This window comes from Gymnodraco acuticeps, unplaced genomic scaffold (assembly GCF_902827175.1).
Source record: "Gymnodraco acuticeps unplaced genomic scaffold, fGymAcu1.1, whole genome shotgun sequence".
Lineage (NCBI taxonomy): Eukaryota > Metazoa > Chordata > Actinopteri > Perciformes > Bathydraconidae > Gymnodraco > Gymnodraco acuticeps.
Window position 1 is genome coordinate 4,906,310 of NW_022991154.1, and position 16,972 is coordinate 4,923,281.

The following is a 16,972-nucleotide window of genomic DNA, read 5'->3' on the forward strand; positions in this document are numbered from 1 at the left end:
GAGTTTGTTTCTGTTTAGGGATGTAAACCATGTCTCGATGACTAGAGCGCGTGTGTTTATGGCGGTGTGATTGTGCCGAGGCATTTTTGTGTGCGTGCGTTCGTGTGTGTCCGTACTTGTCTATGTCGATGCCCAGTGGATTGCTGGGTCTCAGGGAGAGGGGGGAGATGCCTTTGTTGCGGTCGGTCCTCATGTCGTAGTAGTTCATCTCTTCCACCCACACAGCAGACTGGTCCAGGATACCTGCGGGACACGAGAGGCGTGTCACACGTCAATGGGTTTAACAACACATCCCAGATGTGCCCTCACACACACCCAAATCTACACTCACTAGAACATGCAGATTAATGCATGAGAATATATTACACATACTTTTTATTTTATTTATGTTTTAGCTATGTTTCTAAATATCAAAATTAAATTCTGTCTTCTTTCCTATGTACATATACAGTACGTCCAATTACATAAGATTCGAATAGATACGATTATATACAGCATACTTTATTCATCCCAAATTTGGAAATGGTTTTGTAACAGCAGCATGTTTAAAAATATAATAAAATAAAAAGTAAATATATACATAAACAGTAGAAAGATATCTAAAGACGCAGTGTATTTTGAGTACACAACGTCAAATATACAGAAAAGCTCAAATCAAATGGAAACTGCAAAGTCTTTTTTCTAACATGATAGTAGGCCGCTGTGGTAACGAAAGACCACAACCTACGAACCATAGAAAAGAGATCTATGGTCTCTGAAATAGCTCGACACACGTTAGAGCATGCATTTCAAGTAATCGAAACACAAGTGGAATGTCACATTGACTACACACGTTGCATTTAGTAAAACTCTAAACACATTCACTTGGGATGAATAGAATAGAATAGGAGAGGCTTTAATGTAGTGGTTCTGAGTTTAAATGTTCATTTCGTTTTTGGAAGAAAATACATCAAAACACTTGCATGGAAAATCACAATTGTGTTGTAGATGCTGAACTTGTCCTTTCAATGAAAGCAATCCGGCTTTGTTATAACGGTCAACGTATTGGCTATACTTTCCTTATGAGAATAATGAAGAATGATATACACTACATTTCCAATAATCTGCCAATATCTGACAGCCCTGATAAATATCGTGCATGTTCACCCATTTATTTACATAGATGCAGGGTTAACAGACGTGCATCAAGTCATAGACAGACACATACATTTTCAATGTTGCACACAAGTCATGAGTGGCTAATAATCTGTACAGTCAGATATATTGGAATTAGATTGTTAAAACCTAAATAAACATTGTTAACCCATGTTTGAGATGAGGAGTTTAGATTAACGTGAAATCGTTTTTCTATTTGCCTGAATTACATTTATTTGCAGAATTGTATTCTGTACATGTTCTTGTAATGTATCTGTGCCATGGTGGTGAACACTTTATTTATGTTTGTGTTTTGTCTATTTGAAAGACATTTGTATCAGCATGGAGCCCACTGTACTATCCCTCATCTGTTGCTTTCCTATGGGTTCTGCAATGTTGGCTTGTCATTTATAAGAGAGATTATTTATTTGTTTATTAGTTGCTTCTTTGGTAATATATTAATATATGTTTCCTATGATAATCAAACAAAGCCCTGGTGTCAGCCTTCCATAATTGAAAAATGGTACAATATAATTGCTTGCCTTTTTCTGTTTTGAACTGTTGGATAGCGAATATGTCACCTTGAGCTCTGGGACCTTTTGACATGTACTTCCCATTATGCTTTTGGTATTGTATGCACTAAAGCAGGGGTGGGGAACCTTTTTCCTCTCAAGGGCCATTTCAATTTGTTCAACATCCTCCGAGGGCCGTACAAATTATTGACGTCTGCTTAAAAATACTAAAATCACAACCCATTCATCTGGCCTTTCTTTCATGCTGTGCAAAGAAAAAGCAACCTCTAAATCCAGATATCTTACCATGACTCGCGCATGCACGCACGTGCACAGTTGTGGCATGACCACCAAAACAGAAAGATATGGACACAAGATGTGTGCAATTTAGTTTCCTATCCATGTGAACATGATTTAAGTGTGTGGGGGGGGGGGGGGGGACACCTAACCTCTTCTAGGGGGGTCCGGGGGACATGCCTTTTTTTTAAATATTGAACTTAAAAGCATCAATCTGGTGCACTTTGAGAGCAACATGAGGAGATCTATGGATACATCTCTCAACACCCATATGAAACAGAACTGGAAGCAGATTTTCTTTTTCTTTATGGATATTTTACAAATCACTCCCCTTTCAAACTGTATTCTTGTTTATTAATGACAACTTTTTTTTTACTGTCATATAGTATTTTATACCCGTTTACTTTATTATCTTGTGTTTGTATAACTATAATAATCATATAAAGATGTGCCTTTACCTCACTGGTTGTAGAAAAAGCTTCTTATATTCGTTAGCATAGCTAGCTAACCAGATGCTAATAACAACAAAGTTATTGACTGTATGATCAGTATGACAGATTAACAGATCGCCACTGAGCTTACAACTAAAGACACAGACACGCAAAAACTGCGGCATGTGTACGACTCCTTATGGCTACTGACATTTGTGAAGTCCCGGCCCGGAGCGGCGTTCTGGTGCTCTGCTCTCCGGCAGCTCTGCTCTAAACCCCTGTCGGACGAGACATATACCACGTGATGACACGTTAGGCTCGTGTTGTGTTCAAGGACCCTGACCTTGGCCAGGAAAAACAGGTACTCGCTTGTTTAATTATTTTGCGGTCTAGATTTTTTTTCTTTTTTTCTTTTTTGCGTGTGTTACCTCGAGGGCCGTATCAAATTGTCTCGCGGGCCGTATACGGCCCGGGCGCCGGAGGTTCCCCACCCCTGCACTAAAGAGTTAAGACAAATGTTCTTTAGCTGCAGCCGTAGTTGCAACTTCTATCTGCTTTTACTGTCCAGGCTGGCGAATGAAATGTCTTACCAATCCTCTCTGGCCTGAGCAGTTTAAAAGAGACAGTGGAGGTGCCGAGACCCCCGGACTTGGTGGTGACGATGATCTCCCCCTTGTCGTCTTTGGCAGGCCCCACGCGGCACACTATCTTGCTGGCAGACATCCACTCTGCTGTCAGCAGGCAGTTATGGCCGCAGATCGACAGACCTGAGAGGGAAGAGGTGAAAAGGGTGAGAGATACAGCCACAGTGTGACAGCATAAATAAACACCGTGTAGCACCGACACACACAGACTATCTGAAACAAGAGGAGCTCACTCAGACAGAATTGACGTCTATCAGCGAGTTTAGTCAAACTGTCACCAGGGGGTCAAAGCTCAAGTTGGGGTCAGGGTGGGTGTGGGTGGCCGTGACCTTCCTTCCTCTCACTCAGCTGCTTTAAGCTAACGTGTGTCACTTCAGCGCTAAGTGGCCCATTACTGGCACAATGTGCACTCTGCCCCTCACATCTGTCGTGCTCTTTTTAAAACCCTCTTGAAAACTATTTGGACACTAGAAGAGAGACACGGGATTACGGTTCCAGCGGAGGGGATTCAAAAAGCGTCACTTCAAAACACGATGAAAGCCTGTGAAAGCTGATTGAGAAATAGCCCATAAAAGCGTGAATAATATGCCAATTAGGGCCCCATTTCCTGCCTCTGTTCTCTACTGGCCACTTTGTTTGAACACATAAGCACTCACACACATTTGTGCATATCTAATTGTTGAATTCCAGGCCCCGGGGACACTCAGTCAGAAATAGCCCTGTATCGCTGGCCAGAGCGAGGCTTTCCAAGCATGGAGCGGTGTGTGAGTCCTCTGCACTGCCCCCCCACCTCCACTCAAACCAAAGAAGTAAAGGAGGAATTGGCGCACATGAGGGGAAATATCGGCATGTGAAAAGTGTGACGTTCAAACACATAATCAGAAGAAGATGGAGATAGTCCATCTGTGTGGCTCTTAAAAAAGACAAACTAACAACATCTTTCCTTCTTGAGTTTCTCAAACTAGGCATACAGTATCTAAATATTTACAGAAACAAGAATGCTGTGTGTTGCACACAGAGTTGGCAGGAATATCACAGAAGAAGTACTTTTGAATTACATAACAGGATAATATCTTATTATTTTATTGTGTTGGTCTGTCGGAGTTTTGGTTGAGTTTATTTAGTCTTCGTAAAGTGCTGGAAGATTTTATTTATGAATTGATTATTTACTCGTAGAATAAAAGAATCTCAAGTACAGATGATGCATCTCAAATTACTGTTGCATAACAAAATACATTTGTCAGATTTTACAACTTTTGCTTTGTGTGAACTGAATCTTAAGTAACTTTTCAGGAGAACCGAACTGCCTTCAGAAAATACTTTTAAAAAATGTAAACAGCCAGTTTAAATGAAATGCATTATTGCTACGTATCTATAGGTGTCAAATACAAAACAATTATTCTCTACGAAAATGCAGTATTTTTTACTGAACTTATTAAATTGTTAAGAAAAGAAAATCTAAATGGACCAGTGGAGGATAAGAATCAGGCGTCTTGTCCACTTACGTATCATATAAACAAAAATAAACGTTACACCAGCCTGTTTAAAAAAAGGGGCCTGCTGTGGTTTGTTGACGGGTTTGTTAATAAAACCAGTTAATACGACTTAAGTTACAAAATACTCCACGCACCACAGCAGAAATTCAATGACAAAAATAACGCTGCTTTATTCACTCAACATCAGTGTCCCTCTTTTATAACAAAAGCAACCACAGAGAAATACAAACGATACAAATCATCACCTAAGATTTATCAACGAATCATTTTGAATTCCACATTGTTCACGTATTATATGGGCTGATCAAAATAACATCTATATACTGTATATTTATCTTAACTTGTTAATACATGCATACCTAATTAGAAATACAAAGAAATATGAAACACTTTTTTTGTCATGAATATTACTGAAGATAATTGAATTTAAAGGAATGAAATAAACTAATACATTTAACCAAGACTGTGCTGTGTGCGGTTATACAAGTGTTACCGATGAGGTCGGGTGGGCCCGTGCCCAGGTTCTCTCCACGGATGGTGACTTTGGTCCAAGCCGCACCCTCCTTGGGCGAGATGCCTGTGACCAGCGGGGGCTGGCGGGCGCGAGACATGGTGGCCTGAGGCAGACGATCAGCTCCTGGACCTGGAAACAGAGAGGAGAAGGAAGCATGCATTAGAGGACTGCATTATTAAGTTGCTTCTGAGGATTTCTGCTAGAAACACAGTAATCCCAAAGAAACAATAATCCCTTAAACTCTACAATTCTGCATTAATATCTTGTACATACTAATATACCACTGTTTATATTTTAAAATACATGTTATATATTGACGTTCCATTCTCATATTTTTACTTTAAATTCTTATGTTTATATAAATATTGTAATCCTATTTTATTTTAAGACATTTTACTTTAATTTCCTATTTTTGTATACATTTCTTTATTTTATTTGTATCTTGTTATTGCACATTTGTACTCCAACTTCTTGTGTTTTAATAAATATTGTATGCTTTCTTTTCCTTCTAGATTTTTCCCCAGGATGAACAAAGTATCCTGATCATCTCTGTTTTAGAACAGTTGAAAGAACATTATTTAATTCTCAGGTGACATTTCCTTCCATGTAGAGTAACCTAAAACTCAACAAACACACTGATATTTCAGTTACTATATGAACATCTAATAATGAAAACATTTATAACACAATAATCAGAGTATCAATGTAAGTCTATTAAAAAATGTATTTCAAGTTTTTAATAATCAGTAAAAAATAATTAGATATTTATAACGTTTGCATGTTGCAGACTGACATCAAATAAAAATCCAGGCAGTGAAAATAATCACTAATGATAACTCCAGAAGCGGAAATAACTTCTGTGGATAAACCAATAAAGGATATTAGCATTGTCAAACCGTGACACAACAAAGGTTTACGATATTGTGCTATACCACCACATCTTAAATGGGATATAAGAAGAATAGAACCACGACCCCGTAGAGATAATAAATATGGTAAAACATTTTTTTTAACTAAATCAACAGACAGCCAGATATTAAGGTTTTTAGAACTGACTGGGGACAGCAAAATTGGAGCAAATTTGGCTGGCAGCTCGTGTTAATTTCCCGCCCTGTAGGTCTCCAAACAATGTATGCATTGCAGCAGTTATCTCTCAGATAATAGGAAAAATAGAGAAGGGAGCCAAGAGCGAAGGAGCAGACCGAGAGTAGGGAGGAAAGGAAGAATGTAAACCTCACAGCGAAGGATAAATAAACCTGGCCTCTCCAATCATTCCACATAAGCCCACACAATGCAGAGCAGATTATGGTACCAGCGAAGGAGCACCCATGGAAATCAGTTCATGTTGGGGCTGATCAAATGAAGGGGAGGGAAAGAGTCCGAATGCAAAAATGAAAGGATGTATTTCAGCAGCACAGATGTTTGTTAATAAATGACTGCCAGGTCTGAAAGAGGCTGACCGATCTGGACTCTCTGAAGCTGCTTGAGAGAGGCTTCCGCCCTTTTGCTTCGCAGCCAAAACACGCTCTCCACAAACAATGCAGGAGTTCACACGGACTGGACCTGCAGCACGTTCATGGTGGTAACTGGCCTAACATCAGACACAATTGTCCAGTTGTAAGAGTCCATTTCAATTTGGCACAGAATTCAAAAGGTCCGAACCAGGGAAGGCGGGAATTTTTAGTAAAGTTATATGGTCACCAGACACTGGGTGTAGGCGGAACATGTTAACCACGAACTCTCTGAGACGGTCTTCCAATGGTTTGGTAAAGCCAGCAGTCAGAAAAAAACAGGAAAAGCAGAAAGGCAAAGCTTGGAAAAGCAGTGTTTGATCAATTGTAGAAATTAAGTTAGTCAACTTCAATTAAAATCAATCGAAAAAACAACATCTTTTTGCTGGAATTCTGTCTGTTCCATCAACCTCAGAAATTGTGAACAATAATTTTTATAAAAAGCGGGAACAAATATGTAATGAATCAATCTGTGGTAAATTCATTGGCACCTATTCGGACAATCGTTTCGGTCTTTCCTTTGTTGTTTTTATATTAAATATCTATATTTATATTTTGAGTTGTTTCTCAGAACAAACAAGATATTTAAAAGACGTCATCTTGGACTTGTTATTTTTCGACAATTTATTGACTGAATAATTCATTCATTAGTCTAGACATTCCTTAATGGATAATAAAATCAAGTGTGTAAGTCCGAGCCCTCTGACACCATAACTATCTCATGCCACATGATGAGTTCAAATAAACATCATTGACAACATGGTTGGCTTTACACTCAGTGGCCAATTTATTATGTAAGTAAAGTCTAATACACCCATTCTGCCATATTGAAAGTCTTAGGTATCATTTGTACTCTTGTTTAACAGTATGTTCATGTTTTCTGTGGTTGTTAATCCAGAATTAGTTTTAGCATTCGGATCATAGTTAGTGACAGGACTGAATATAATCCGAATGATATTTTGTTACCTTTAATGTAATGCAGTCCATTACAATACCACCTTTAACCTTCAATAATAAAATACTATTTAATTTGTACCTTTTCAATAATGTCAATAAACATTTTTATAAACCTTTCGAAGCATCTACATTTATATCAGAGCTGCAGTTTGGATATGTTCTCAACTCCTCAAAGGCATCTTAGTGTAGGCCTTTGAGGAGTACAGAAAACATCTTCTTTCATACGTGTTCAATAGCAAAGATATACTTTTATTTTGAATAGGGGTCACAACAAATGTAATTGTGGTTCTGGAGCCAAAAGTAGGTACGCAACCTCTGGATAATGAGGATTATTATTGTCCTTAGATTGAATATTTACCAACCAGGATTAGGGTTAGGGTTAGCGTTTTAGTTCCACAAGGTCGTTATTTATCAATTTTCTAATATTTGGATCATTGTAACCCAAAAATCTACAGACTTCCTTCAGATTTTCCTTATTCTGTCTTTGAAATGTTTTGAAATGGGTCACTAGGATAAGTGATCAACAAAAAAAGCGAATAATAAAAAGTATAAACCTAGAAACCCCTGAGAGAAGGAACCTTTCCTGGGAAACCTTTCTGCCACGGGGCCACCCTTCATCACCCTGACATCCCAGAGTTAACGAGAACACTCCAATGGGATTTACCTCATGTTGTTTCTGCTGCCCTGCGCTTGTCAGAGGAAATGGACGGGCTATAGGTCTGACATGACGAAGATAAGAGGTTAACAGGACTAAAAACAAGAGCTGCGTATATCCTTCATCAATCCCACATGTTTAGAGTGGGAGCGGCAGAGGGCCAGAGGACAAGATCTTCATTTTGTACAAGTCTGATTCCAGGACCAGGAGTGTTTCTAGATTACCCCCCCTTCCTCTCAACTTGGATATACACGTGCACAAACACACAGATAGCCGGCCCCCACATAGACACACTTACAAACACACACACATACATACATACATACACGCTGGGCAGAATGACAGCTCAGCTAGGTTGCGTGCGAGGGGCCCGAGCTGGTGTTGTGTGGTCTGTGTGTATGCGAGTATGTGGAAGGATCTGCGGAGAGGTCTGGGCAGTGTGTGTATATGTGTTTGTGTGTGTGTGTGTGTGTGGGTGTGTGTGTGTGTGTGTGTGTGTGTGTGTGTGTGTGTGTGTGTGTGTGTGTGTGTGTGTGTGTGTGTGTGTGTGTGTGTGTGTGTGTGTGTGTGTGTGTGTGTGTGTGTGTGTGTGTGTGTGTGTGTGTGTGTGTGTGGTCTGGGTGTGTGGTCTCTGGCGCGGGCCTGGGGAGAGCCTGCTGACGGCTGGGATGAGAAAAGAGCCGCTGTGTTTACTTTACTCTGGGGGCTGTGCATGGACACGGGAACACTGCCCAGACCCCTCTCTATAACACCGGCGTGCACACCCACATGCACCAAGTCATGCAGAACCTGAGCGGACACAAGGCAAAGTCACACACCACCACACATATAAACTAGGCAACAGAAACTATACATTTACACAGACCGGGGACAAACTGAGGGAATTTTTCCTTTAAGTAGCATGAGGAGCAAAACAACAGAAACGTTTCTGAAGCTCCAGCTGGAAAACTCATGAGGAAGGCAGTTTTCCACAAGAGGGATGAAGATATCAACCTCTAGGGGGCGTCAGAGGAGAGAACACCCCACTCTCTTCCAACATGTGTCAAGCCATGTCTTACTGTGAAGGCTACATTTAATCAATGACAACACACAACCAGGTTTAGCCCCCTTTTCTCTTGCTCGATTCTCTTCCAACCGTGATGCTGTTAGCCCCCACTCTAGCCCCACTCTCTCTCTCTCTGGTAATAGGGCTAAAAAGGCAGGTTTGTTTTCCTTGGAGGCTCTCTTACAAACAGCAGGTTTGGCTCTAATCTGTGTGGTAGCTGTGGAAGTCTGAGGCTTGGGATCTTCTTGCAGCGCTTGCTAACAAGTGAGAACCCTTCCTTGGCCTTGTGCTGCAGCAAGCAGGCATAAAGGAAAGACTTTACATTAAAGCTCTAAACAAATCTTTGCGTAACATGAAACAATGTAATTTTGAAACGCCACACGCAGTACAGCCCATATAAGCTGTGCTCAATGGTCTGGGCTAGATGGGTTTCTTGTCCATAAAAAGGAAATACAAGGGGAGTTGAAAGATGTTTGACTTGAGTGCCATGCAGAAGACCACATTTGATAGATTAGGACATGTGGATGATCTTACCCTGCGCCTGGGGTTACTTTCCGGATAACATTCAAAACCATATTTTTGCTTATAAATTGAATCAAAATTGCGATATTGAGGATTTGCGTTTCAAGTAGGCCTACACACTTTGATGCAATCAATAATAAACTGGCCTGAAGAGAAGAAATAGTGCTGTTCAGTGTTTGCTGTTACGTTGAAGAAAAAAGATTTAATTATATGATACATTCAAATCTGAGAATAGCCTTAAAAGAAATTGTTGATTGCAATTAATGAAGTTTGATTGTAAAACAAAAACATTTACTAATTTAGCAGCATTTGAAAGGTGGAGCCATTCTAATCAAATACATTTGACAATTTCAGCGAATATCTCCTCAGAGTCTGACAGTACGATGCCCTGCCTGTCAACGGGACACAAACAAACCAATCCATAAGAGCTGTAAGAAATGAATCATTCTTACATTTCAAGCTTCTATTGCGGTTTTTCAAAAAAGCAGGAACGTTTTTGAAAGACTAAACAAATGTGGATCGCAGCAGATTAAACATGATGTGAATTTTTGGGAATGATCACATCAACTCTTTTTTAATAAATGTTTTCGACTGAGGGCTATGACAATGACTGTGTGTGTGTGTGTGTGTGTGTGTGTGTGTGTGTGTGTGTGTGTGTGTGTGTGTGTGTGTGTGTGTGTGTGACAGGGAGAGGGGAATGGAAAAGGGGGTTGACTTTGGCACAGAATGTTTCTGTTAGTTATTAATAATAACAATAATAATGCAGAGGATAATGTCCTGACAGGAAGAGGGTATTTGTTTGGGTGTTTAAAACCAACTAGTCTATCTTCCCCCTCTACCTTAAGTTACCATTTGCTCCAAATCAATCATTAGTATAGAGAATTGAGCTAAACACTATCAGCCGGTATTAACAGAATAAATAAACATTAACAAGAAAATGTCCCTGATTCATAATAATAATAACCATTATTATTATATCATATCTTTGCCATTTTTTTGGCAATCAATTGCAGATTCTTCAATGTGAGGATGTATCGCTTATCTCAGCTGTTTCTCTTTGTAAATTTAGCAATTGGGTCTTTAGACAACATCGCTCTGGCTTTGAGAAAAAGGGTTGAACTGTCGGATTGATATTAATCTACTTTATCAAAGACTATAGCCATGCATATACTATTCCTCTTCATCTTTTCTATTTCGTGTTTGTCTCCACTCTCTAAAAGATAACACTTCATCAAAACATCTGTCCTGGACAAAAGGAATTGTAATTATCCTCCAAAGAATTGACCAAAATTGCCAGCGGGTTAAAACCCCCCAAGTCCTCCAGACTCTGACCTTTGGATTTCCACAACTTCAAAACATGACAAACTCTCTGCAGCACCACCGCCATGTGTATCCCTCTTACCTGCCGCACTATATCAACATGCAGCCACATGACTATCTCATGAATAAGGCGTTCATACCTTAGATCATACTGCTGAGTTGAAAGGTGACTCGCATATGGCAGTGATTGGCAAGTGTGTGTGTGTAAGAGAGAGTGTGATGGGTTTAGATCACACAAAGGGACCCATTTAGACAGCTCATCACCCTCGGCCCCTCCGTCTTCCATCAGCTAACTCACTACCCTGCGACACACACACACACACACACACTTGCACCATTTCAGTCCGAGCTCCCCAACATTACACAAACACCAGAATCCATCAAAGATCGCCCTCTCGAGTCCTCTGAATGGACAGAGCGGGCCAAACATGGCCCCGCCTGAGAAGACCGTGTGATCACAGGCGGGGTGAGGCTCTGAACAATCCTCCACAGTGTTCGCTCACACCCGCGTCGCCACATGCATCTGAGATGTGGAGAGGGCAATGTAGCCAAATTAGACATAATGGGTGTCAACTGTATCATATTTCAAATAAATGGATTGTAAATGATAACATGAACTGTGCAGGTTCTGTTGGAGAACAGACGAAGCCTGCGTCCGATAGAGTGGAGCAATGAAGTGATGATGTCCTTTTGTAGGCCGACCCGGAGGTTAGCTTCCTAAGGGCTTCCTCCACAAAAGCCAATGCGATTTTTCCAATGGGTTTTGGAATATTGCAGAAAATCAGATCTGTGGCTAAGACTTATTTATTACAAGTTTTGTTAACCTGAATAATATGTACCAAAAGCCACTACATTCATAATAGTTAGTAAATGCAAACGCCAGAAGTAAATAGCTAACGTTAGGCTATAAACTACTACATCATGGTCGAATGACTTTAAGTCAACATCGCTAAGCTAAAGGCAGACCCGCCTTCAGGGTGATGAGGTTTATGAGTCTCACACCCCACTCGTTTGCAATCGTTGTTTCTAACACAGGGTATATGCAGGAATCCTGAAGTCACATTTAATACATTTTAAGACCTTTTTTAAGACCCTTTCCATACATTTTAAGACCTCATCGCCACTTTGCATTCCAACTGGTTACATTGGCGACACACTTTACCTCACATTTACTGTATACAGTATTGATTGTAAGATAGCACAACGAAACAGCTTGTGATAACTCCTTATCATAATTCAGATAGAACAAAGCACAAGAGAATTCATTGTGTGACCAACCCAATGCAAGGTTTATTAGAAAAAGAAGCCTTGCATTGAGTTAGAAAGTAGTATTTGATTTAGGTTCCCAAGAGATGCAAACTTGCATTTCCCCATAACGATGTTGTTTAACAAACGGCGTAAACGGACCTTTGCGCTATCAAGCAGTGAGCGTGCGATGTCCTGTTCAGATGACGTCAAATCCAACGGGATGCCATAAATAAACTACACAGAATCACACTGCACACCTACGCAATGATTACATTCAGGCAGACTGTAGAACACAACCTCTTTGGACCATTTATATACTTATTGAAAACAAGCTGCAAAATGTAATACCTTGGAAAATGCCGTTTAATAGCCTTCATTTTCGCTAAATTGATTTATCAACTTTTAATACTTTTTAAGACCCCGCGGACCCCCTGTAACACGTAAATGCTCAAGACATTTAGAAGTATGATCTTTAATCAAATATGTTACGTTTCAGAACAAAACAAGGACATCTTGTAAGCTGGAGTTAACCACAGAACTTTTTTCCGGCATGCAATCAAAAAGTCATTTAAAAAACATTTACTAGGAAGTAGGAAATGAGGGAACCCAGAAGTGCTTACATAATAACTAATTTCCAGGTTTAGAACTAATTCCTGCAACACTTTACGTCCAGTCATCATCTTTCCACAATGACTCAGCATCTCCTGCACATGCATGCGGTCCCAGCGTTCACAGAGTGTATTTCGTGACAGGGAAAAGGACAGAGCGATCAAATGTGCGCCTCTGGCTCACTATCCGACCATCATGATGGCTGCCCGCAAGCTTTGTTATCTTTAGGGCTGTCTGTTTGTTTGTTTGTCAGTCTCAAGTGCTTTTGCAGATTTAGGCTAACGAAGTGAAGTCCCCAATTTCCCATATAAAGATCCTGGAACAACAAACAGAAATATGAAGTGTAGGCCTCCAGATGCAGGAAGATGTTTTCAGAGGATTAGGAGACTGGAGACAGATGGCTTTGCCCAAATCATGTGGCGAAATGGAGAGATTTGAACCTTTATGAGCCGGGGGATAACACTGCTGCTTTACATCAAAAACACATCAGCAGCGTGAGAACCATCTTCACTGTCACCATCAGGAATTATATTCGTCAAATATATTTTGGCTTGCAACTAGTTATCTACATTTTCTTTTATATCGTCAAAAGATTTGCAGATTACATTTGTATGTTTAAATGTTTGTTTTTTAAAGCTTCGAATAGAAAAAATGTGACTAATGTCCATCACAAAATCACAAAGCTCAAGCTGAAGTCTTCAGTATTTATCTTTTTTGGGCCAATAGTCCATAACCCTCCAAATATTCAATTTACTATCATAAATTAACCAGTAAACGTTAACACTAGTTGATTAACCAAAACAACTGTTGCAGAATAGTAATCAGTTAAAGGTGGGGTAGGTACGTTTGAGAAACCGGCTCGAGATACACTTTGTTATATTCCATGGAATGCTCTTAACATCCCGATAGCAATGAATATCTTAAGTGCTTTGACAAAAAAGTCATCTGTGGAAGCCGTAGTACTGTAAAAAGCACGACCAATCATCTGAGCCGGCCCGGCTAAAGTAACTGGATGGCCTACCTGCCTGTCAGCCTTCCATCTGGGCACAAACTTATCTCGTGCCCTCATTGGACATGTGCGCGTTCGTGTGTGTTGGAGGCTGTGTATTTTCAAATTCTAGCGCACTCGAGCTGGTTTCTCCAACATTACCTACCCCACCTTTAATAGGGGTGAAAATAAAATGTCAATAATAAATTATCAAAATTGTTGGTTTTTCTGCTCTAGAAGTTGACTCTTTATAATTATTTTGGGATGCAATCAACAATTTCTTTACATTTGGTCATAAATAATGGCTTAAATCGTTTTTTGTGTCTGTCACACAATCTAAACATCCTGAATATTCCCCTAAAGTCCTTGCAATTGAGAAGCTAAAAACAAGAAAAGCTCATTAAAAAGTGACTTAATTAATCATTCAATTTAGTGTCAAATTGTGTCACTCTATTATGACTACGCCTTATTCTTTCAATAAGTTGGAATTTGGCAAGGATCTACATGAAACAAGCTGACTCATCACTGAGCTTGTCTCTTGAGCTTTGCTGTGACCATGTTCCCAGCCCAGACCCCTCTGTCTGTCTGTGTGGGTCTGACTGGGTCACAGAAACCATACTGTGAAAACCAGTGGCCCAACAAGCCTGTCAGCAAGGCTACCAGGTGGGGCAGACTGCAGAGAGCAGAAGGGGGTGAGGGAGAAGTGCCGCTTCACAAACAAGGCTCGGCCTGACCCCCGCCGCTCGATTAACCCCGAGGTCTGCGGAGCAGCGGCGCTGAGGAAAAAGCCTCAAAAAACACAACCCACCACATTCCACCAAAGCAAACAAGCAGGGCCACCCACATTTTTCAATTAGAGCCCCAGGAGGGGGGGCAGGAAATGGATCAGTGTAGCGTTGCCCCCCGCCATCCCCCAGCCAAGCAGTGCTGACTTTGGGGAAGAGAGGGAGATACACAGTAGGCTCTCACTGAAAGTTGTTAGCATGGATGTCGACACACATGATGGAGGAGCTCAATGACAACCTATTCCTGCGACATGGTGCCTGCCTGCAACCGACCCGTCAATCAATTACTCTCATTCAATCTCTCACACAATCAATCAGTTGAACAAACACACATGGTAAGGGTACTGTTTCCTCTAAAAAGCCTATTTAAAGGAAGACTGTTACAACAATATTTGACAAAAGTACACAAGAGTAGTGATTATAGAGGCTTAGAGTCTGTTCTGTTTGAACAGTGTCTATCACAACAGGGACGACTCGAGGTTTTTAAGGTAAGTAATATCTTAGCCTAACCATAGCAGGAACTGTACTTTCTTGGATGTTGGAGTAACATAGGCTTGAAAACAAAAGAAGCTGAGCTCATGTTATTGCTGTTTACTACAACTATATTTGGTTTGTATAAACAGGCACTTGTAGGACATAACAAAGAAATGTTATTTGAATTTGATCAGCCTTTACATTATTACAGTACCTACAATTAGCTGTACGATATGTCATTTTCTTCCTCTGCAAGTTTTTTGGTACATTTGTGTTTTTATTTAGTGTGCATCGTTCCTGAAATTGCAGCGGATTCCTCCTAATGGAAAAGTGTTTGCACCTTTCGGCCACCGTACGTTTTCCATTACCTGCAGTCTAGGTACACCTGCCATGGTTTCATAATGAACCCAACATATTTATATAGTGAACGTATGGGGTCCGCAAAGACTGGTCGGTGGTTTTAATTTGCCCATAAAGCCTATGTGTTTTTGATATACAATCACCGGCCACTTCATTAAGCACACCTTGCTAGTACCGGGTTGGACCTTCTTTTGCCTTCAGAGCTGCCTTAATTCTTCGTGGCATAGACTCAACAAGTTGCTGGAAACATTCCTCAGAGATTTTGGTCCATATTGACATGATAGCATCACTCAGTTGCTGCAGACTTGTCGCCTGAACATCCATGATGCAAATCTCTTGTTCCATAGGATTGAGATCAGGGGCCTCATTTATAACGCCTTGCGTAGGATTCACGTGAGAAGGTTGCTTATGTAGTACAAAGCAAAAAAATAGGTAAAGAAATGTTCCGATTCACAAAACATTGCATACCGGCGAGGAAAGTGCGTACGGCACTTGTTCCCCTTTATAAATCACAATCGACTCGAAATGCGGTGCAGCTTTTGCGGGCTTCACGTAACGCCCATATTTGCCTATAAATAGTGAAAGAAACGCCCATCCATTCATTCATTCTGACTGACTGACTGCATGAAGAAGATCGCAGGAAATGACGACAGAACAGCTAAAAAAAGACATCTCACACCGTGTCAGATTTGGGTTATTTTGGGGAGGTCGAGATAAATCATATTGTTTGGTGGATGCAGTTTGAACCAGAGTAGCAGCATGGAGGTCGGATCGTCACCAAAATAAATAAATAAATGGCCCGAAAAAGGTTCATGACAAAAACAATACACATAGCCTTCCTCAGGCAGTGTGTTTGTACCGGGGACAGGAGACACCCCCTTGATGAGAGACTGTAAGAAATGATCGGGGAATCCCTCCGGAGTGGAGTCATGACGACTGGATCTGAATTATGTTTTCGTATTTGGTGGTTTGTGTTCCAGCTGTCGATCAGCTGTGCGCAGCGTCTCCCCCGCAGCAACTCTATATCCACCAGTTAAAGGAAATACAACTAATGTGTCGTGTTATATTAGCTGTACAATTGACCACACATGGTGTTCTTAGTTTCCATACCTCCTGTGTTTTACGAGCGACTTATCAAGTCTTGGCAAACGGCATAAAACACGATTCAACGTGATAGTATATAAAACCATGCTCGTATCTACAACCTATAGAAATGCAACACGTCGTCAGTTTAAAGTAATGCTGTCCTCCTGCTTACCGCATCATTTATGAGAAAACATTTCATAACATTAACACAACATATTCGAGGTGGTTTTCAATAACATATCCGTACTTATTTATTTCTCCAAGTTATGTTTTTGTGTGCACTGAGGAGTCTCAAACAGGCGTTTGTTAAATCATTTTAGGATTGGCTTTTGGCATATGATAACTGAGAGGTTATGGTATTATTTCCACATATTTCTCTCCATT

The 16,972-nt window shown here is 40.5% G+C and overlaps 1 protein-coding gene across 1 annotated transcript in view; it reads right to left on the bottom strand.

The window, feature by feature from the left end:
- exoc2 (exocyst complex component 2) overlaps nucleotides 1–16,972 on the bottom strand; it is a 56,258-nt gene that overhangs the window by 36,357 nt on the left and 2,929 nt on the right. The window contains 3 exon segments of the mRNA XM_034237458.1: nucleotides 117–243; nucleotides 2,965–3,141; nucleotides 5,008–5,157. Coding sequence (XP_034093349.1) covers nucleotides 117–243; nucleotides 2,965–3,141; nucleotides 5,008–5,125 — 422 coding nt within the window. The 5' untranslated portion in view covers nucleotides 5,126–5,157.